Source organism: Chelonia mydas, chromosome 1, assembly GCF_015237465.2.
Source record: "Chelonia mydas isolate rCheMyd1 chromosome 1, rCheMyd1.pri.v2, whole genome shotgun sequence".
Lineage (NCBI taxonomy): Eukaryota > Metazoa > Chordata > Testudines > Cheloniidae > Chelonia > Chelonia mydas.
This window is the reverse complement of record NC_057849.1, coordinates 205140670-205164681: the sequence shown is the minus strand read 5'-3', so window position 1 is coordinate 205164681 and position 24012 is coordinate 205140670. Positions and strand designations below refer to the sequence as shown.

The 24012-nt window shown below is 45.8% G+C and overlaps 1 protein-coding gene across 4 annotated transcripts in view; it reads right to left on the bottom strand.

The window, feature by feature from the left end:
• The window catches only part of CASR (calcium sensing receptor), a 169407-nt gene that overhangs the window by 79004 nt on the left and 66391 nt on the right, over positions 1-24012 (bottom strand). For all 4 annotated transcript variants that reach the window (XM_043544356.1, XM_043544716.1, XM_043543647.1 and 1 more), the window contains exon 3: positions 2080-2386. In XM_043544356.1, the coding sequence (XP_043400291.1) occupies positions 2080-2386 (307 nt within the window). The remainder of the gene's footprint in view (positions 1-2079; positions 2387-24012) is intronic.

Genomic DNA, 24012 nt, shown 5'->3' with positions numbered 1-24012 from the left:
ACTGGGCGGCGGGGGGTGGGGGGGCGTTGGCTGGTTTCAGGTTATTGAGCAGTTGGACAAGCATCCCAAAGAAGGCTGCAGACAAGAGGCCTGAGCCTGGGAGTGTGCCCTACAGTCTCAGAGCTAGAAATAGTGACTAGACTCTACACAAACTCCTTTGGCTTGGAAGCACTTGGGGCCCAATTATTTGATCCACTAGCAACAGGCGGGTAACTGTATAGTGGGGTTATGGGACCAGTTTCTAACAGCTGACATGCACCTCATTTTAGGTCACACTATTTATTGACTGAAAAGTCATCTCTGAAGGAAGATCAGAGGGGCAAGAAGATATTTATATTTGTGCTAAAGTACTCAAGTGTAAATGTTATGCTAAAACTTTATGTTGTAATGCACATATTATAAACCAAATTTTAATTCCATAAATGTTTGTTGTAATGACAGCAGAGTTTGTATAAGACTGTGTAGCAAGATACATGATGAGATTTAATAGCTTTTGTTTATTTAAGGCCTGGGTTAGTTTTTGAATGACTATGAATTCCCACTATTTATAACAATGAATGGTCATTGGGCCACAAAAAGATAGAGAAAATGATTCTATAGAGTGTGTGGCTGGGGGAGGGCACTCACCTAGGATGTGGGAGACCCAATTTCAAGTCCCTGATCCAATGACCATTTAATTATTTATAAATAGTGGAAAAGCTTCAGCAGAACAGACTGAGGAAATCCCACACTAAACTGTCCTATAGCCCAGTGGCTTAGGCACTTTCCTGAGACTAAAGAGACTCAAGCTCAAACCCCTTTGCCTCATCGGGGGGGAGGGGGGAGAGGAGGGATTGAAGCCAGGTCTCCCAGAGCAGTGCCTTAAGCACTGGTCTAAAAGTTATAAAGAGGGCACCTCTTGCTCCTCCATTTATTTTGTGAAACTAGTCTTCCTTTGCTTCTGTTAAAAACACCCAAAACTGAAAGTAAAAATTTTGAGTTGAATTGAAACAAAATAGTTTGTTTGGACTCTGTGTGAATTATTTTCCACGTTTTCAACCAGCCAAAAATGATGAAAAATGTATTGTTCAGTTTGACTCAAAATGAACCTTTTTTTGATTTTTAAGAAGTGCCAGCAAACCAAAAAATTCACCCAGCTATAGCAATGAGCCAGTTGTCTATAGTGAATGGCAACTGCAAATGATTTATTTGAACTAATGGTATTCAGGGAACTAAATCACTGAAGAGAATGTCAGTGAGATATGTATCTGGTAATCATAGGTTCTGTCTACTCCAGATTGCTTGTGGCTGGAAGTTGTTTCCATCTGTTGGCGTCTTGGTGGCCTTTGGCTTTATGAAATGAGTTGGATGCATTTCAATCCAATTCCCAGCAGCACAAATGTTCACATCACAACCAAACAATGCAATTTGTAGTAACTGAGCTTGTTGGCAGTCTCAACAGACAGGTAAAGGAAAGAATGGACTGAACTCCTTTTGTGCTTCTAAAGGTGGTCCTGCTAGGGCAGGACTAGGGCAAATTGACAGAGAGTGGCAAATGGAAGCTTGCAGTGCCATTGCCCAAGGCTGTACCTATTCAGTCAGTACACACAGACCTGGCAATTCTGGAGAGTGAAATATAGCACATTTCACCAACAAAAATATTGAGTCCTCCGTGACACAAAATATTTATGAAAGGAATAGGTTGTGTCACATCATATAAACTGATCAAGTTGTACTGTTGTATGTTATTGTAAATGTGTGTGAGTCACATAAGGGTTCTGTCCATCTCATGGCACTTTGAGGGCCTATTTGTACTACAAGTCCTTACCAAGAAAGCTTACAGTTAGGCCCTCCATGCTAAAACTGTTTTTGTCTGTAATGGAGAAAGGACTAAAAGGAGCTAAGATCACATTAGGTTGTAATACAATTCCTGAACATGACTCAGTAGATTTGTTTTTCTGTCCACACTACAAACAATTAGCTATTTTACAAAATAGTTTCACCTAACTTTGCCCTGGCCTGGTTAGTCTATAGAGTAGACAGGCCAGGCCCTAAGATCTAACCACCTTGTAAGCTAAATAAGAGAAAAATATGCAGTACCTGAGGTATGTAAAAGAGTCCCAGCAGATTGGCCACTGCAGTGGAGATCCCAGAGCCGGTTGCCCCCACTACTGCAATGGTAGAAGGAATGTGGTCTGAGCAGTTGCAGAACTCATCCAGGTTCAGGGAGTCTATCTTGTTCTGGGCCACAAAACTCAGTGTGGCCTCCAGGGCTTTGGAGACAGTGTTGCAGGTATCAAATATCCTGTATCCCAAGGTCAAGTTTGGAAGGAGGGTCGGGCTACTGTTTATTTCCTCTATGGCAAAGATCATAGCCTGCAACCACCGGAAACCTCGGAAATTATACCTACAAATGAGCAAGAAATAAAAATAAGAGAGTGGGAGGTAGAGAAAGAGAGGGGGAGACAGTGTACAGATGAGAAAGAGAGAGAGAGAAAGCAAGTGCATATTAGATATAGTGAACAAGAGAGCATGTGAGCAACAGATTGAGAGATTTTGTGTGTGTGCGCGCACGCGTGAGAGAGAGAAAGAGAGCGCGAATTGGAGGTTTTAGATATGAAAATCAAAAGCACAGTATAGTGTGAAGAGCCCAGTCTTACATCCTATTGTATTTAATGGAAAGTTTTGCTATTGACTTCAGTAGGTGCAGGAAAAGGTCCCTGGAAAAGATGGGCCTAAACTGCAAGATTTGGATCAAGATTTCAAACTCACATATTTGGGAGTGGGTTGGATTTGAGGATCTGGTTCTCATCCAGAGCTGGCTGTGGATTTCTAACCCCCCCCACCTCTGGAGTCTGGGGAAGATGAAGGAGATCAGGTCTGAAGTGCTGCTTGGTGTCTCTTGTACCTTGGAGACCTTACCAGATACAAAATAATTACTTAGTCCCCAGATCTAACTTGGGTACATATGGGAAGAGATCCTTCAAGAAGGTGATCCTTGCTCACACTTACAAGATTGAAAGGCCTATCAAATTTGGGGACAAGATCAAATTCCTTCCTGACCAGAGACCTGTGATTTACTCCTGATCAAGTCGTGAACAGGGATCACCTTTGGGGTCAGGTGGATGTATTCCATTGCAGGGAGTGAACCTCGATTTTCCTGAAGCTCAGTCTTTTTGTATGTTTATAAACCTTTATAAATGTTATATCCACTAACTATCACGCAAGCACTGTAATTATTACCAGGCATTCACCTCACAAACACTGAATGGATTGCCCCTCGTAACACCCATGCAAAATAGGTCAGTATCAATCTGCCTGTTTTACAAATGGAGAAACGGGTGCACAGAGAGGGGAAGTGATTTTCAAGTCTACAGAAAAAACAGGAATAGTGTGTAAATTTTCAAAAGTGCCAAAGTGGGATTTATCCTCCCAAGTGTCTGACTTTTGAAAATAGGATACAGGCTCCTAAATCACTTAGATGGTTTTGAAAAATTTAACAAGAATACAGAAGTCCTGGGTCCCAGTCCAGTGCTTCAACTACAGTCTTCCTCTGTTATAATGATCAGGGCAGTTGCCTTTAGATAGGAGCTCAGAACCTCGCAAGTAGATCTTGGCAGGGAACTCCACGACTCATGGATATTTAAGGAGTGCCTCATAAGATTGCTGCTGCCACTCTGCTCTGGAATGGCAAAGCCGTATTTCAGGACTGCTTTTCAGCTCTGGACTGAGCTTCCACAGTGACATACATTGACAATCAGAAATGGGCATCAGGGCACTAGGAATTCAGATCTGGAGTGTCACCTTGGGGTGGAGTGAGCATTATCCCTGTGATGTGCTAAACTTTCTAATTGAAAACATTCAGAACATAAGAACAGCCATACTTGGTCACACCAAACGTCCATCTAGCCCAGTATGCTGTCTTATGACAGTGGCCAATGCCACATGCGTCAGAGAGAATGACCAGAACAGGTAATCATCAAGTGATCCATCCCCTGTCACCCATTCCCAGCTTCTGGCAAACAGAGGCTGGGGACACCATCCCAGCCCATCCTGGCTAATAGCCATTGATGGACCTATCCTCCATGAACTTATCTAGTTCTTTTCTGAATCCTGTTATAGTCTTGGCCTTCACAACATTCTCTGGCAAAGAATTCCCTTTTAAATTATTTTTTAAAGAGGACTTTTCCAGAATTGACACTAGTAAAGGATGACCTAACTGGAACCTGACTGGATCAGGCTGCATGACTACAAGGTAGGCCTCACACATGATCTGTCAAAGATCTTGGAGGGAGGTGCTGCCAGGCTTAGGGAAGGTCTACACTTAAAATGCTGCATCAGCACAGCTGCAGCTGCGCCACTGTAACACTTTGAAGTCACTCTTACACCGATGGGAGAGATTCTCTTATCAGCATATTTAATCCATGAGAGGCGGTAGCTATGATGACAGGAGAAGCTCTCCAGCCGACATAGCATGGCCTACTCCATGGGTTACATTGGTATCACTACATCGCTCAAGGATGTGGATTTTTCACATCTCTGAGCAACGCAGTTATACCGATATAAGTCTGTAGTGTAGACCTGGCCTGAGTAAGTGAAGAGAAGACAGCTATAAATAAACAAATAAATAATTTCAAATTGAAGAAAGGGGAAGCTGATAGTAATGAATATAAATGAGAAGCTTAGAATTGTAGAAAATTGATAAGGGAAGCAAAGGGACACAAGGAGAACTCTATGACCAGCAGAGTTAAGAATAGTAAGGAGATTTTTAAATATATTAAGAACAAAAAAAATCCTAACAATGGTATTGGACCAGTACTAGATAGAAATATTGGAATTGTCAATAATAACACAGGAAAACCAGAAGGGTTCAATAAGTATTTCTGTTCTATATTTGTGAAAAAGACAGATGATATGGTCATATCACATGATGCTAACAATACTCTTTCCATTCCAACATTGTATCATAAAGATATTAAATTGCAGCTATTAAAGTTACACATTTTTTAATTGGCAGGTCTGGATAATTTGCATGCGAGAGTTTTAAAAGATTTGGCTGAAGAGTTTGCTGGACTGCTAATGCTAATTTTCCACAAGTCTAGGAACACTGTGGAAGTTCCAGAAGACTGGAGGAAAGCTAGTGTGCCAATATATAAAAAGGGTAAAAAGGATCACCTGGGAAATTACAGACCTGTCAATCTGACATTGATCCTGGGCACGATAACAGAGCAACTGACATGGGCCTCGATTTATAAAGAATTAAAGGAAGGTAATAAAATTAATGCCAATCAATATGGGTTTAGGGAAAATAGATACTGTCAAACTAACTTGATACATTTTTTATGAGACAACAAGTTTGACTGATAAGTGAATTGATGTAATAGATTTCTGTTAGGCAATTGACTTGGTACCGCATGACATTTTGATTAAAAACCTAAAATGATATGAAATTAACATGGCACACATTAAATGGATTAAAAACTGGCTGATAGGTCTCAAAATATAATTATAAACAGGGAATCATTATCACGCATGTGTGTTTCTAGTGAGGTCTTGCAGGTATTTGTCCTTGGGCCTATGCTATTTAACATTTTTATTAAAGACCTGGAAGAGAACATAAAATCATCACTGATAAAGTTTACAGATGAGACAAAAATTGGGGGAGCGATAAAATAATAAAGAAAACAGGTCACTTATGTATAGCAATCTGTCTCACTTGGTAAGCTGGGCGCAAGCAAACAATATGAATTTTAGTATGGCTAAGTGTAAACGTATTCATCTAGGATCAAACAGTGTAGGCCATACTTACAGTATGGGGGATTCTATCCTGGGAAGAGGTGATTCTGAAAAAGATTTGGGGGTCATGGTGGATAATCAGCTAAGAATAAGTTCCCAGTGCGATGCTATGGCCAAAAGGGCTGATGCAATCCTTGGATACATAAAATGAGGATTCTCAAGTAGGAGTAGAGAGGTTATTTTACCTCTGTATTTGGCACTGGTGCAACCGCTGCTGCAATACTGTGTCCAGTTCTGGTGTCCACAATTCAAGAAACATGTTGATAAATTGGAGTGGGTACAGAGATGAGCTACGAGAATGATTAAAGAATTGGAAAACATGCCTTACAGTGGTAGACTCAAAGAGCTCAATCTATTTAGCTTAACAAAGAGAAAGTTAAAGGGTGACTTGATCACACTTCATGAGTATCTACATGGGGAACAAATATTTGATAATGGGCTCTTCAATCTAGCAGACAGACATATAACAAGATCCAATGGCTTGTTGCTGAAGCTAGACAAATTCAGACTGGAAATAAGGTATATATTTTAACAGTGATTGTAATTAACTATTGGAACAACTTACCAAGTATTCTCCATCACTGGCAATATTTAAATCAAGGTTGAATGGGTTCTTTAAAATATGTGTTTACTTCAAAAAGGAATTATTTTGGGGAAGCTCTATGGCCTATGTTATAAGCAGGTCAGACTAGATGATAACAATGGTCCCTTCTTGCCTTGGAATCTATGAAGTTTTCAAACTGTAAAACTCAAGGGTCAGATTGAGAAGCCTCACCTTTGAGTCAACAAGCCACCTGAGAGAAAACTGATGTTCCAGAATGCCCAAGACTGATCATCTTGTAAAGAGGAAGTCATAACATCAGCAAACAGGGTACTCCAGCCATTGACCACTCTGTCCCTGTACCTACGGAGATGTGCTGTGCCAGCAGAACATCACTACCTGCTCCTTGACTGCAGGTTCCAGCTCCTAGACAATAAGTCCAAAAGACTGTGAAAGCTGAAGAGGTCGCAAACCCTTGTTATCTTTATTTTGTCTTTTATTTTTATTAGCTGGGAGATGTCCCAGGCTTTTTATTTTCTAATTATAGGATGCAAAAGGGTGACTGTGTGCATGTATGTATGAGAATCCACAACGTCCACATGGTGAAGTTACCAGAGAAAAAGTTTAAACTCCCATAATCTTTGTCTCGTGAAGATACTCATTGAAGTGTCTTTGGTATTCTATATTTAAAAGTCCTAAGAAACTTAAACTGTAGCAAACACTTTGGTTCATAAGAGAGCTGTCAAACTCCTGCTTATCAAAATGTTTTCTTAGAGCCTGTCTTATAATATGTGTTCTAGTCACCCCACTAGAATTCAATTCTAAGAAAGAAGCATAATGGCTCTGAGGTAGTGATTCAGATATTAGATAATTTGGTTTCAATATTAAGTTTTTAACCAGCTCTAAGTCATAGATTTGATTGAGGTCAGTAAAATTCTTTAGTTGGGGGTTTATAACCAACTGGACAGTTACCTTCTTAAGAACTGTCTTTAGAACTTAAAGTCGTTTATAATTTTTACAACTAATTTGATGATTTAACTCATTTTATTATATAATTCCAATTCAGTGAGATTAATTTGCTAATTTATTGATCTGACCAAGATTCAATATTGACTTGATGGTTGTATAGATTTATTTTATTTATGTATTAGTTTAACATTAGCAATAACAACGTATCACCAAAACTGCTACTACTCCTCAGGGTGGACCACATCCACCCTGATTGAATTGGCCCTGTCAACACTGGTTCTCCACTTGTAAGGTAACTCTGTTCTCTTCATGTGTCAGTATATTTATGCCTGCATCTGTAATTTTCACTCCATGCACCTGAAGAAGTGGGGGTTTTACCCACGAAAGCTTATGCCCAAATAAATCTGTTAGTCTTTAAGGTGCCACCAGACTCCTCACTGTTTTTGTGGATACAGACTAACATGGCTACCCCATTCTTTTAAATGTCATTAAAGGTGGACTGGTGGGGCTAAAGCACAATGCTTTGATTTTGGTTCACAGATTTTTAAGGCCAAAGGGACCCGTAGATCATCTAGTTTGACATCCTGTACAACACAAACCACAGAAATTTAGCCAGTTCCCATTTTTGTCCTTTACTGCTTCTCCAGGATCATTTTATGGACTTTTAAAATTTAACAGTTCCCTGTATTATAAGCAAGTACTCTTAAAATGTTCAAGGTTTGCTCAAGACATGACCCACAGTATTTTCATTTAGACCAATGGCACTTGAACTGTTTCATATGATGGACCACTATTTAAGATGTAGATGTCTACTCCACAATGTAAGCCTGGGTTTAGACTCAGGCTCAAGCCCAAACCCCGCTTCCATCTACATACAGTTCTGTCTGACTTGGGCCAATAAGCCCTCTGGGCCCTGGGACCAAGCAAGAGGAGTGGGTTTGAGCCCAAATCCCACTGGGACTTGGGTCCAAACTCCATCATTTTGCTATGTGGATGCGACTCATCTCCCGGTCCCAGAGACTCATGTCCTGAGAGTCTGCCAATGCTACCCCACAATCCTATTGGCCAGTGTTCCCTGTCCTTTCTATCCCAAGATTAGCCAGTTGACTCCCAGGAAATGGAAGCAACCCCCCTGGTTCAAGTACAGCTTCTCAGCATTTAACCCTCTATTTGATTCTGACTGCTGAGCTGCAGATGGCCACTAACAAGAAGTCCTTTGCCGAGCACACAGCTATCTGCTCAGGGGATCACAGACAAGTTTTGATGAATCTCTGGTGAGAGATGAGCAAAATGTTTGACTTCAGCAAGAGTTCCAGGAACAACCAAACGCATCAGGAAATAGCAAAGAAGCTGGCAGCACTGCAGATTCACTGAACCAGTGCAGGGGGCCAATTAAATGGCTCAAGTGCAACTGTCGTAAAAACAGAGATGAGAACTACACCTCTGGGAACTCAGCATCATCCTGCCTCTTTTACAAAGAGTATAATTAGGTGTTGGGTACTGCTCAGAGCAGTGAGCCACCAGCATTTCACAATAGCCTGGTCAGCCATGATAGTGTCTTCTGACCCCCGAATCTAGTCAGCAGACACCAGCTCAGGTGCTTATACTGCTCTCTGAGGAGGCTTTGCTGCCTGCAGCACATCCTGGGTCCCTACTTGAAGAGGCTGTTTGATGATCCCCTGGAGGAGCAGTCCACTGCAGAAATGGCAGCAGAAGCAGAAGAGGTGCAGAAGTTACCTACCTGATAAGCTGGTAGCCTGGAAAGTTTTTGGCTCCATGTTTGTTATTAGTATAGGAATGTGAAGGATTTCCAATTTATGACCCAATGTAAAATTGATTACAAGCCGTGGGAAGCAGTGTGTATCTGCTAATGGCAGAACGTGTGCCAGCACCTTGATGTCACCACCCCCCAAGTGGAATTCAGAAGTGAAATACAACTGTTATACAAGCATTTATATTGAAATTTTTATTTGATACTCACACATTCTTACAAGGATGTGCCAGGGTGTTAAAAGTAAGAACCGTATATGGCCTTCCCTTTTAGTATGCTGCTCTGTACAAATCAGCCATGACACAGCATAACTAGTCTCCTGTAAACAGATAACTATACGGGGGAGGGGCAACGTAGGCCATGGGTGATGAAATTAATGTTCAAAATACAACTGAGTTTTTTTCTGTTGTCCAGAAATGTGCCAGGGGACAGGGAGGGGAATGACTGTGTAGTTCTTTGAGAGTCCGTATTATTGTGTGCGTTTGTATGTAGTCCATAGCTAGATGTAGTCAGAGCAGACTACATCGGAAGCTGCAGGGAAGCCGTAATCCATGTGAATGCTAACGCAGCATCCGGTTGATTACCCCAAGAATTTTGACCCAATCCCAGGTGCTGATAGCTGCAAACTTTTCCCATGGTAGACAGTTCAGATAAGAAGTCACATTTTGAAGAAGGGTGTATTTTCTGGGCCAATCTCTGTAGGACACCAGCCCACTCCATTCATAGATGTGGTGCTCAGCCACCATAAGCTTCAAAATCTCTGTGCCACGCTTGCCACCAGCAGAATAGAATGTCCCTTTACATTCAGGAACCTCCAGGATTGTTACGTCACGTGGAATGGTGAAAGGACAGAGAAGGCTGGGTAGTAAGTCATGCTGTCCCTGCCCCGCTCCCCAGGCTACAATCGTCTGCAATTCTTAAACATATAGCATATGTAAATTTCACCTTACCATTATGTGTGCACTCTTTTCACTCTGATTAACTCAGTTGTGTCTATGGAGCTTCTGGGAACCAAAGGGTTCCTCTGACCAATGTACTGAAGCAGAGTTTAACCAAGTATTGTTTTTTGGCCTGGAGAGTCCACAGATACTTTTCTCTGTGAATGTGCTGAACCTTTTTTGAAGTACTGAGACAATAATGTATTTCTGATGGATGTTTTCAGGTCCTTCAACCTCCACAGGCTGCACTCCATCAGGAGCCTGAGATTTAGAACGGTCATGGAGTTGCCCAAGAGGAAGTGTTTCCCATGATGCACTTATGGTGAACACGCGGGACAGAGCCAACAAGCAGGTTTAATACCAAAGAGAGAAGGATTCATGGTAAGTGGAAAAGTACAGACAGGATGCAGAGTGTGAGGACAGAATTGCAGCGCACGGGGAGAGATTGGCAGCGCAATTTGCGGAGTAGGATCCTCACTTCAGGGAAGAAGATAGAGCCCTGCAGAAAGACCTGTTTGAGAGGCTGCTTCTACTCGTAGGCTGCAAGAGTGCAGGCTCCTGCTGCACCTGCCACACATCCTGAGTCCCCTCCATCGTATCATAAGCTGCAGTTGACAATTCCATTGTTAGGTGGCCCATGCAGCTGGGACTAGCTGGACAGGGCAAATGTACCCCTGTAGTCTTCTACCCTCGTGCAGCAGTGCCACGTAAATGCTAAATGGGCAAGAAAGGGATGCCAGGGGACACACACAAGCAGAGAACTTGTCAGCACTAGTTTCACTGTTTGCCCTGTTCAATGTTTGTTTTATTACTGTTTTGATGTTGGCGTATTACTTGTATTTGTTGTTATAATGGCAGCTAACCTGCCTGAAAACACTTTAATGTTGTTTTTTTTAAAAAAAAAAAAAATACAGCCATGTTCACAAATAAAGGCTTTTATTTTATTAAGAAAGTTTATTACCATCACATCATGTAACGTGTACTTCCAATAATAAACACATAAGGCACAGCTGGAAAGTTGTATCCAAAACACAATTTCTCAATACATCTATTTACATCAATCCATAATTAAAATCCACAGTTCTTGCCATACAGTGCATCCTCCCCCGATTACATAAGAAGTCATCTCATCCATAATTAAAATTCATGACAATCATCCCCTCATTCATTGCATACAGGGACAGTATCTCATTCACTGTTAACATTGCTGTAAAAACAAATTCATGAATATACAGTTCTCCTTCTTCCATTGGTCCATACAAGTCCATAATGTGGGAACACAGAACATCCCTGATTTCTGTTGCACATCACCTGCTCTAGCGGTCACAGGTGTCTCACTGGCTGAGTATACCAGGTCAGCGATCTATTACTGTCAAAAGTCCATTTGGGGGGTGTACTGAAGCGAGACTCACCAGTGCGGCACCTCCTGCTGGTCATCCTGGGAATTACCTCTTCCAGCCCAGAGCACCCTCTGCAGACTGGTGTCTCGCCTGCCACTGGCCCCGTGTCCCTCACGAATCCCGGTGCCCTTTACCTCAGGGTCCTGCCCCCAGCAGTACCCCCACACTCTGGGTCTCCCCTCCCAGGGGGACCCCCAGCCCTCTAAATCCACCTTGCCTCAGTGGCTACTGCCAGTCATCATCTAAGACCCACTCACTGGGGCAGACTGCAGTGTAATGGCCACTCATCATTGGCAAGGGATTAGGACCAGCTACCTGTGCCTATTCCCAGGCTGCCCCTCTGAAGCCCCAGTACCTTTGTAGGCCTCACCAAGGCCTGCAGCCTGGGGGTTTACCAGGCTGGAGCGCCCCAGCTCCCTTTGCCCTTCCCCAGCACTGCTCCCGCTCTAAGTACCCTACTCCCAGGCAGCTAGCCCTCCCCACTCTAGGGCTAGGGTGAGACTCTTCTTCTGCTCCTGGCTCACAGCCCTCTTATAAAGGCCAGCTGGGCCCCGATTGAGCTGGCCACAGCTGTGGTCAGCTACTCACTCAGCTTCCCCCAGCTGTTCTCCCCAGGGCAGCCCTCTCCCAGGGCTGTTTTAACACCTTCAGGGCTGGAGCAGGGTGATCACCCCACTACAGGGGGCAAATGACTCATCTTTGGTTTCACAAAGATTGTGAAGAGCTCAGCAAGCCACAGCAATGCAGGCAGCATTGATGACAATGGAATCCAAAGGGTTCTGTAAACAGCACCAGTGGGATTTCAGTCTGCCAAACACACATTCAATCACCATTCTACACCTACTGAGAGTGTCATTAAATCCCCTCTTGCCAGGGCCTCTGAGATCAGGATACATTTTCATAAGCCAAGGCAAAAGGGGGTATGCAGGCTCCCCTAGAATAACAGTGGAAACAGCTACTCCATTTATGATAATATCATTTGGTGGGAACAGTGTCCTGGCCTGACCTTGAAGACAGACTCACAATCAGCAGAAAACCCTGGTATCATAAACTTTCCTAGTACAGCCCACGCTGGCATCCATAAATCAGCCTGCATAACAATGGAGTAGTACTCTTTGCGGCTGATGTACTCGTGTGTTCCTTAAGGAGGGTGAACTATGAGCACGAGTCCCATCAATGGCCCCAGCACAATTTGGAAACCCCATTCTCTCAAAACCAGCAGTTACTTCAGGAATATTGTTTACGCCCGCCTCCTTGGGCACACCTCATTGCCATACACTTGATTGCCCCAGAAACCTCTGCTACCACTTTATCCACAGTTGACTTTCCATTGCCAAGCTGCTTAGCAATGGACTTCTAGCAGTCTGAGGTAGCCAGCTTCCAGATGACTATAGCAACTTGATTCTGAACCAGTATAGCTGACCACATGAATGTATCATGATGCGGGAGGGTTGGAGCAAGTTGCTCACAAAGCTCCAGAAGTGTAGCTATCTTCATGCTAAACTTCTGGACCCATTGCTGGTCACGCCAGGTGCACATGATAACGTGATCCCACCTGTCTGTGCTCCAGAAGCTGCAATCTACAGAGGGGACATCAGCGGCTGTACCAAAAGCCTTCAGCAGCCTCAGCCAGTTCAAGTGTGTCATTTCTATATCATCTTCCTCCTCCAACAGGTGCCTTTGGTAGCTCAGAAAATGCTGCCAAAACATCCACTAGTATCTCATGGACACTCTGTCTATTTCCTGAAACAGGAGTGAAAGTCCAAGCAAGATATATTCTTCACATGTTGACTCCTCTATGTTGCTGGCTCTCATTGCCAGGAGTGTGTAGATCCAGCAGACAGCTCGGCAAGTTGTGTTGGCAGGCTGCGACAACCTCCTGTAATGTGCAGGGTGGACACTCAAGTTTTTCCACACTGCACCACGATCTAAGGGCTACAGTGGCTACAGTTGAAGAGGGTGCTAGGAAGCCTGGTACAAGCTGGTTTGACTCAGGTTTATGTAATGCAGTGTGGAGGCCTGACCACAGGTGTGAGAACTGGGGTCAATATTCAGTGCGGCCGCTCAAGCCTGGGCATACAAATACAGAGCCAACGGGCTTGAGCCTGGGCTTACATTGCAGTGTACACGTACCCACAGACATCTCCTCTCCAAATCCTCCTGCTGCAACTAAAGTGCTAGGTTTAATGCAAGTTATAGCACGACGATATTAAAGAAACAAGATGAAAATAAACACACTTTACATAACTTGTGTCAACCAAAGATTGCAGTGTAGACATGGCGTAAGCATTGCGACACCTGAAACCTAAATCCCTTTGTAGATCCTGGCCAAAGTGTTTAATTCAAATGACTTGCCCAAAATAATACAGCAAGTCAGTGGCAGAACTTGGATCTTCTGACTCCAAATCATGTGCCTTAACCAGGTGACCATGTTTCCTCTTCAAGAAGGAAAAGGTACTCTTCAGCCTAGGTTTTCACTAGCTGTCACAGGCTGTGCCCTGCTTAGAACCATTAGTTGTTCTGCTTGGAATCAAGTACATTCTCAAAGGTTCTAACTGCAGCTTGATGTGTGAGAGGAGTTTCAACAATGTTCTCAATGAATCTCATCATATTAATAGAAGATCCAATGTTTCTCTTCTGTGAATTCCCCAGTCATTAAAGCAGTGGTCCCCAAACCGTGGGGCGCGCTCCTCTAGAACGTTGGGAGGGTTCACGGCAGGGACTGGGGTGCAGGGAGGGAATACCACCCTGCTCCACTCCGCTTCCAGCCACAGCTCTGCTCCGCCCCCAGCCCAGCTCTGGTCCCAGCCACAGCTCCACTCTTCCCCTGCTACACCCACAACCCAGCTCTGCCCTCATTCCCTCTCCACCCCCAGGCCAGCTCCACCTCTAGCCCCAGCTCCTCCCCAATTCCGCAGTTCGGCCCCCAGCTCTGCCTTCAGCCCAAGCTCCTCTGCTGAGCCAACTGTTCTATAATGGAAGGTGGGGCACGGACAGATTCCATCACTGGTAAGGGTGGGGGGAGTGACAGGAAAAGTTTGGGCACCACTGCATTAATAATGAGTAAGGCTGCATGTCTGTCACAGAGGTCACGGAAGTCACGGATTCTGTGACTTTCCATGACCTCCGTGACTTCTGCAGCGGCCGGTGAGGCTGGCTGCTCCGGGGCTGCCCAAGCAGATCAGGCATCCCTGGGCCAGCAGCCCTGGCCATTGCTGGGGCAGTTTGGGTGTGGGAGGGGGCTCCGGGCTGCTGGGGCAGGGGGTTGGGGTATGGGGCGGTGCTTACTTCATGCGGAGGGGCTCCCCGGAAGCAGTCGGCATGTCCCTGAAGCTCCTAGGGGGAGGGACCAGGGGGCTCCACACGCTGCCCGCGCTCGCAGGCGCTGCCCTCGCAGCTCCCACTGGCTGTGGTTCTCAGCCAATGGGAGCTGCAGAGCCGGAGCTCATGGCAGGGCCTGCACGGGGACACCCCTCGCTTTCCCTCCCCCTAGAAGCTGCAAGGACACATGGAGCCGGTTAGGGAGCCTGCCAGCCCTGCCAACCCTCCCGCCCCCAGCACCAGCAGGGGTCCTGGGTCACCACCCCCCAGCACCTGCGGTGCCCTCAGACCTCTCCCTCCTCCCCCCCAGAGCACTCGCGGCCCCACAGCTCAAGTTTTAGTTAGGGGTATATAGTGCAAGTCATGGACATGTCATGAGCTGTGAATTTGTTTACTGCCCGTGACCTGTCCATGACTTTTACTAAAATACCCGTGACTAAAACATAGCCTTATTAATGAGACCTCATTTCAGGCACCAGAAAACAGCAGGGCCTGGGGTGTTGGGGGCCTTTAAGGGCTGAAGAGCTTCCCAGACAGGCAGCTGGGGTGAGCTGCTCTGAAGCTCTTGTTATACACAGTCAGTTGAAACTGAACACAGAGCAAAGCAGAGTTTTTCCGAGCCCTTTAGGCACTGAGGGATCCGTGGATGGCACAGGGCAGAAGGAACTATGGATCTGGATCATAAACTGTGTGTGTGGGAACAGGTTTTCAGACCAAACCCCTCCTTCTTTCTGTGAATCTCAACAGCCCCAACCCTTTCCACCCACTTTGGGAGGGAGGATGGCCTAGCAGACATGGCTCCAACCACTGGTTCTATTTCTGCTCCTGCCACAGGCTTATGTTGTGATCCCAAGTAAGTTGCTTCTCCTCTCTGTACCTAAGCGTCCCCAACTGTAAGACAAGGATAATGCTACTATCCTACTATATAGGGCAGGGGTGGGCAAACTACAGCCTGCAGTCCGGATCTGGCCTGTCAGGGCTTTCAATCCGGCCTGCGGGATTGCCAGTTCCCGTGGCGTCACGGGGCTGAGGCAGGCTCCCTACCTGCCCTGGCCCCACGCTTCTCCCAGAAGCGGCCAGGGACCATGTCCTGCAGTCCCTGGGGGACGGGTGGGGGCAGAGGGTTCTGTGTGCTGCCCTCGGCTGCAGGCAGTGCCCCCCGTGGCTCCCATTGGCCGGGAACGGGGAACCGCACCAATGGGAGCTTCGGGGGTGATACCCGCAGGCGAGGGCAGCGTACGGCGGAGCTAACATGGAGCCTCCAGGAGCCTCCCCAACTCCAGGAGCCACTGCCGGACATGCTGGCCACTTCCGGGAGCGGTGTGGGGGCAGGGCAGGCAGGGAGCCTGCCTTAGCCCCACCGTGCACCGCTGCCCCTCGGAGCCACTTGAGTAAGCAGCACTGGGCTGGAGCCTGCACCCCGAACCCTCTTGCAGCCCGCACCCTAGCCCCCTGCCCTGAACCCCCTACCCCCCTGCCTTGAGCTCCCTGCCACACCCCTCCTGCACCCCAACCCCCTTCCCTGAGCCCCTTCCTGAACACCACACCCCCTCCCACACTCCGCACTCCCTACCACACCCCAGCTCCCTGCCCCAGCCCTACATTCATGGCCCTGCATGCAATTTCCCCACCCAGATGGGGCCCTTGGGTCAAAAAGTTTGCCCACCCCTGATATAGGAGGTTGTGAGACTTAGTTAATATTTGTAAAGCACAGTGGGATCCTCACAGTGGCGACATTAAGCACTTGCAACCAATGTAATCACGGGGGGGCCTAAGTAGCAAGGAGCCCCCTGAAAGCCAGATCCCACTCACAAAAGTCTTCTGTTTGACCCATCAGGCATCAGCTACTAGGTCCTGCTCCCTGCTGGGGGCTCTGCTGTAAGGACTGCCCTGATACCCGGCTCCAGCTCCACCCTGGGCTGCTGGCAGCTCCAGCATCTGTGTGCCCCTGCCCGGTCACATCTACAGTGTTCCCATGCTGACCTGCCTTTGAGCACCCCCACCCCAGCTCAGAGGATGCTCTACAGCCAGGAAGAAAGTGGCCACCTGGCAGTCAGGGAGCACAAAGTCCGGAACTACCAGGAGCTTGGGGCAAGCCAGAGCTGGGTAGCAAAGCAGTCTTTACAGCAGACCCCCCATTGGGGAGCTAGAAGGAACTGATACCCAGCAGGCCAAACAGAAGGTCCTCATCAGAGGTTCCTGCTCCTGTGCTCCCATGTCAGGCCCTTTCCCTCCCCTGCAGAGCATCCTCTAAGCCAGTACATGCTGTTGCCAGGTCCAGGTGGAGAGTGAGAGGTGCTTAGAGGCAGAGGGGACCAGGCAAGGGTGTGCAAGGGCTGGAACTGCTGGGAGCCTGGGGCGGACCCAGAAGCAGAGCCAGAGCTAAGTAGCAAAGCTGCCAAGACAGCGGAGCTACCAGCTGGGAGCAGGAGCCAGAGACAGGCAGGGGGAGATGGATGGGAGAGGCTTTGAGAGGAGTTACCCCCTGCTTCCTTGAGCCTCTCCTAATTCCCCTGCTGCCCCCAACACTGGTAGGGGCCCCGGAATCGAGGTTTGTAGGGGGCCCACACAGGACAAACACTGCCACTAGACCCTCAAGTGGAAGGAGATATAAAGGTGCCACTTCAACAAACCTCCTCACCCTCCTCTAACATGCTCAGCAGACAGTAACATGGACATCTCTGCAGCCTCCCTCTCCACAATTATTTCCCTTCAGGCTGCCCCACTTCAAAATATTCATTTGTGGGCCCAGCAGTGTCACCTTAGCTCAGGGCCAGATGATTTGTTCTGCTTGCACTTGCCTCCTTAGACCTTCAACGTACACTGGTGTGTTTTTTACAAGGAAGCCCAGAAACATTTTTCGGTTTGAACAGCTCCCACAGCCTGGACCCAGAGGAGAGATGAAGATCTATTGGAACACTCAACATCTTTATGTTACACAGTGACTTCAGTGCAAAAACAACAAATCTTCATCAGCTGCACCCACCAAGACTTAAAATCCACAAGCATGAAACCAATAAAACAAGAGAGGAAGGAACAACAAAGTAAAGTGATAACTCTAAATGCAGCTTTATCTTAAATTTAAAACATCCAGAGATTATGCACTTTTACCTGACTGTGACAGTAAGGAGTCCCCACAGGCAATGGACATAATCAGCTAAAGATCTTTCTTACAAGTAGGAGAGTCTGAGGGGGGTTGTGGAGGCTGGGAAATTACAGATAGCTCAGGGAAGAAGGAAGGAAAGAGAGAATGAAGGCCCCTGAATAATTTGGTTTCAGAAGTAGAGTCCAAATAGCAGGCTACTCATGTAATTCGCCATTTGAGATTGTGGACATCTCCATGAGAAAATTAGAGCTTTTAAAGGCAGAACAAAAGATGTTTCCTGTCCTGATTATAATGGGACATCTAACGTGGGTGCAAAGGATGTTAAAATGTCCTGAAATCAGGAAGGTGCACTGTGATGCAAAAATACTGTTTTGCAGTGTGGAAATGTGTCATAGTGTGGACGATCAGATTATGGAGATGTGCATCAGAATATTGCATTATTGTACTGCATTCTGGTGATACGATGGCATTTTGTCACCATAAGGCAACGATGTATCGTAATGCTGTGAAGATTCACTGTCATTGCAAAAAATCACAATACTATGATATAAACAGTTCATGATTAGGGTGCCTAGATGCTACGCTATTTCAAATAATACATTAATAATAAATAATGTTTCTGAGATCTAAAAAAGACAGAGAGATTAGGATATGAATAAGGCCACTGGGGACGGATTCATTCTCTGATGTATTCTGCCTTTGTTACCATTCTACACAAAATGTATACACCAGAAATGTGATGGGAAACAGTCTAAGTAGAGCTGCAGGCAAATATATAACATAGGAGATGAATTTTACTTCACTCTCTCAATACTTGCACTACTTAAACAATTAATTATATATAAGATATTTCAGAAACACAAGCTGCAAATATGCAATTCCTGTGGCTTGAGATACCCCCATCTTACATTTCCAATGAGGATGAAAATTGTGGGCAAGTTTCTCTCTTAGGTTTTAGGACTCAGCCCTCAAACTGGTAAGACCAAGGTAGGGAGAAGTATTTTGCCAATGACACTGGGACAATGAGAGCAATGGGGAAATTCTTACTCTTCTTTCTTCTTTTCACTGTTAAATTCAGTACGAGAAATTTTCCAGATAATATTATGTAAGATACACAAATTAAATTTATGTCAATGAATATGCAGAGGCATTGGATAGCTAGACAAAGACTGACAAGAGGCAATTCTACAAGTATTTGAATGGGGAGGAGCAGGCATGGAACTGTTTTGTGTATCCTGAGAAAATATGATAGGAGTAAAAGGATGAAACTGATCAAGGCTGAATATCAGGAAAAATATCCTAACACTGCAGTTCAGGTTGAATAGTTTCAAAATGGAAGGGGTGGAAGCCCCATTGGTTAGGACATTTATCAGGCAATAGAATAGACCAGTAAGGAGCAATGGAGCCACCTGGAATGCTAGGGATGGACTGGATGGAACTCATACGTCTTTCTTCTCTCTCAAGGCTAAGATTCGGCCACAGAATAAATATGGTGGCTTTCTGCTATTACTGTCTAATGAAAGAAAAGAATGAGAAAAAAGAGAAAGGTACCATTTTGGACATACCCATTTAAAAAGGCTGACCAAATGCTCATGAACAGATTGGGCTCAATTTTCCCATATGGTTTGACACATGCCTTTGATAAAAAAGATGCAGTTGTACCCAGTCATCTAAAATAAGGTCATATCATCCAATGCCAAATTTAAAGGGAATTAATAGAACAGGGCAATTATCAAGTGATCCATCCTTTGTCATCCAGCCCCAGCATCTGACAGTCAGAGGTTTAGGGACACCTAGAGCATGGTGTTGGATCCCTGGCCATCATGTATAATACCCATTGATGGACCTATCCTCCATTAAAACATCTAATTCTTTTTTGAACCCAGTTAGACTTTTGGCCTTCACAACATTCCTTGGCAATAAGTTCCACAGGTTGACGGCGCGTTGTGTGAAGAAGTATTTCCTTATGTTTGTTTTAAACCTGCTACCTATTAATTTCATTGGGTGACCCGTTTCTTGTGTTACATGAAGGGATAAATAACACGTCCTTATTCACTGTCTCCACACCATTCATGATTTTACAGACCTCTGTCACATCCCTTCTTAGTTGTCTCTTCTCCAAGCTGAACAGTCCCAATCTTTTCAATCTCTCCTCATATGGAAACTGTTCCATACCCCTAATCATTTTTGTTGCCCTTCTCTGTACATTTTCCATTTCTAATATATCTTTTTTATGAGATGGGGCAACAAGCCCTGGAGCTTTAGATGCAGCAAATAGTCCAGGATGTTCTGCATCAAGGCCTCCTCAGGACGAACGTGCTTGTCCAATGTCCAGCATGCGAAGCGCTTCCACTTGGTCACATACGTAGCCCTGCTGGAGGGCTTCCTGCTGCCCAGCAGGACCTGCTGGACTGCCGCGGAGCACCCTCGCTCGTCCGTGTTTAGCCATGGAGCAGCCACACCGTCAGGTGCAGCAATGCCAGGTTCGGGTGCAGCAGATTGCTGTGGTTCTGGGATAGCAGTTCTGGACGGAGAGGTAACTGCAGCGGGTTGGCCATTGAAAGATTCAGAAGCATGTTGAACCAGTGCTGGTGAGGCCACGCCACGGCAATGAGAATGACCCACATTCTGTCTTGCTTCACCTTTAGCAGGACTCTGTGGATTAGCAGCACTGGCAGAAGACCACGGGATCAGGAAGGCATCTGACAGGATACCCCTGTCTCCACCATATAGGGAGTAGAACATGTCAGCCTGGACTCAAATAGGTCCAACTGGGGAGTTCCCCACCGTCGGAAGATCAAGTTGACCACCTCCAGATAGAGGGACCCCTTGTGGCGAGAGGAGAAGGTCCTGCTGAGGTGATCTGCCAGGACATTCCCGGTTCCAGGTAAAAAGAAAAGGAGTACTTGTGGCACCTTAGAGACTAACAAATTTATTTGAGCATAAGTTTTTGTGAGCGACAGCTCACTTCATTGGATGCATTCAGTGGAAAATACAGTGGGGAGATTTATATACACAGAGAACATGAAACAATGGGTGTTACCATACACACTGTAACAAGAGTGATCAGGTAAGGTGAGCTATTACCAGCAGGAGAGTGGGGGGGAAAAAACCTTTTGTATGATAATCAAGGTGGGCCATTTCCAGCAGTTGACAAGAACTTGTGAGGAACAGTATGGAGGGAAGTAAACATGGGGAAATAGTTTTACTTTGTGTAATGACACATCCACTTCCAGTCTTTATTCAAGCCTAAATTAATTGTATCCAGTTTGAAAATTAATTCCAATTCAGCAGTCTCTCGTTGGAGTCTGTTTCTGAAGTTTTTTTGTTGAAGAATTGCCACTTTTAGGTCTGTAGTCGAGTGACCAAAGAGATTGAAGTGTTCTCCGACTGGTTTTTGAATGTTATAATTCTTAACGTCTGATTTGTGTCCATTTATTCTTTTACATAGAGACTGTCCAGTTTGGCTAATGTACATGGCAGAGGGGCATTGCTGGCACATGATGGCATATATCACATTGGTAGATGTGCAGGTGAAGGAGCCTCTGATAGTGTGGCTGATGTGATTAGGCCCTATGATGGTGTCCCCTGAATAGATATGTGGACAGAGTTGGCAACGGGCTTTGTTGCAAGGATAGGTTCCTGGGTTAGTGGTTCTGTTGTGTGGTGTGCAGTTGCTGGTGAGTATTTGCTTCAGGTTGGGGGGCTGTCTGTAAGCAAGGACTGGCCTGTCTCCCAAGATCTGTGAGAGTGATGGATCTTCCTTCAGGATAGGTTGTAGATCCTTCATGATGCGTTGGAGAGGTTTTAGTTGGGGGCTGAAGGTGATGGCTAGTGGTGTTCTGTTATTTTCTTTGTTGGGCATGTCCTGTGGTAGGTAACTTCTGGGTACTCTTCTGGCTCTGTCAATCTGTTTCTTCACTTCAGCAGGTGGGTATTGTAGTTGTAAGAATGCTTGATAGAGATCTTGTAGGTGTTTGTCTCTGTCTGAGGGCAGATGGAGCAAATGCGGTTGTATCGTAGAGCTTGGCTGTAGACAATGGATCATGTGGTGTGGTCTGGATGAAAGCTGGAGGCATGTAGGTAGGCATAGTGGTCAGTAGGTTTCCGGTATAGGGTCGTGTTTAAGTGACCATCACTTATTAGCAGCTTAGTATCCAGAGAGTGGATCTCTTCTGTGGACTGGTCAGTGGGGCTGTCAATCTTCGCTCCAACACGGGCACTGATGAGCACTGAGAAGGGGGCGACGTCTTCACCGGAACGCCCCATGCTCCCCAATACGGCCACTGTGTTGGCCACTGACATTGCTAGAATGGAATTGACATGAGCAAGCACTCAAAGAACCTTTGTTCTCAGAGTTAGATCAGTTAGAGAGTGCTTATCTAAAAGCAGGTTTCAGAGTAGCAGCCGTGTTAGTCTGTATCCGCAAAAAGAAAAGGAGGACTTGTGGCACCTTAGAGACTAACAAATTTATTTGAGCATAAGCTTTCGTGAGCTACAGCTCACTTCATCGGATGCTGTAGCTCACGAAAGCTTAAGATAAATTTGTTAGTCTCTAAGGTGCCACAAGTACTCCTTTTCTTTTATCTAAAAGCAGTCTACATAGATACATAATGGCTTAACTGCTTTGCTTCAATATCAGCCTGATCCAAACCCCACTGACGTCAATGAACCCATTTAGATCAGGCTTTATGTAAGCAAGCACAGGCTGGATCTTAAGATGTCAGTTTGCACATTTAAAATGCAATTTTACTGCATCTAAGACAGCAAAGGAATGCTGAATCAAGTTCAAATGCTGACACGTACCACTGCTTTGAGAGTGTGACAGAGAAGGTATGCTGGATTTTATATACGTTCAGTGCTAGATCCACAAGGAAATATAGGCACCTAATAGCTGCTTTAGGCACCTAAATCCAAAATGTAGATGCTCAAAACCCTGCTCAGCTGCTTCCTAACCCTGAAGTAGGGGTGCTGGAACAATCTGTATAATTGGGGTGCTGAGAACCATTGAACCAAACTGTAAACCCTGCATATGATGGAAACCACTTCAAGCCAGGGGTGCAGCAGCACCCCCAGTACCCCTAGTTCCAGCACCTGCCCTGTAGGGGCATAAATTCCCTTGGCACCTAGATTTCTGCTAAAAAAATCCCTGAGACACCTATATTTCTCTCAGTGGCCATGCGCAAAGCTGCCTACGTCCTGCTGCTGCTGAGCTGCTCTGTGCCTAAGCCACAATGGGGTTCTCAGACTAAGCATTCCCCTGCCTATCTTGTCTGCGGGGCCCAATGCAGTAGTCATCCTCAGAGACTGCCTCAGAACAAGCTTACAGGATTGGGCCCTGCACAAGGCAGATCTGAGGAGAATAGTTCAGTGGTTAGAGCATTCACCCAAGTTGTGGGAAACCCAGGTTCAAATCCCTGCTCTGTCTGAGGTGGAACAAGGATTTGAACCAGATCTACCCCCAACCAATGGGGTACAGGGTATTTTAGGGCTGGGGTTCTCTCAGTGTCTCCCACTGAAGCTGATCAACTTTGCATGAAATAGTTAAATATGCACTGAAGAAGCAACAGGAACTTGAATCTGGGTCCCCCACATCAGTGCCCTAACTAGCAGGCTATAGAGTCATTTTTCACTCTCTGGCCCAATGAATGGATGTGCTCAAACCACTGGGTATGCGGCAGGGGGCGCCTCTTCCCCCTCAGTTTTTTTGCTACAAAGGACTGCCTTGGTTCATGGCTGTGAATCTTGAGTGGAAGGAGGCATCCAACTCCCCTTGAGGGGATGGGACGTAGGCATTTCCTACTGATTAGCTTAGGCCTCTCCCTGATCAGCTTGGTGCCTTCCATGAATACCTTTCCCAGGCACTTAACTCTCCTTGTGAATTGTACAGGGAGCCTGGGGACCTAGCTCAGGGCTGTGGAGTCCACTGGGTGGCAAGGTGCCTAAATGTCAGCTATTGCAACACTTAATCTACGTCTACTGTGTAGAATCATAGAATCATAGGACTGGAAGGGACCTCGAGAGGTCATCTAGTCCAGTCCCCTGCACTCTTGGCAAGACTAAGTATTATCTATATCATTCCTGACAGGTGTTTGTCTACCCTGCTCTTAAAAATCTCCAATGATGGAGATTCCACAACCTCCCTAGGGAATTTATTCCAGTGCTTAACCACCCTGACAGCTAGGAAGTTT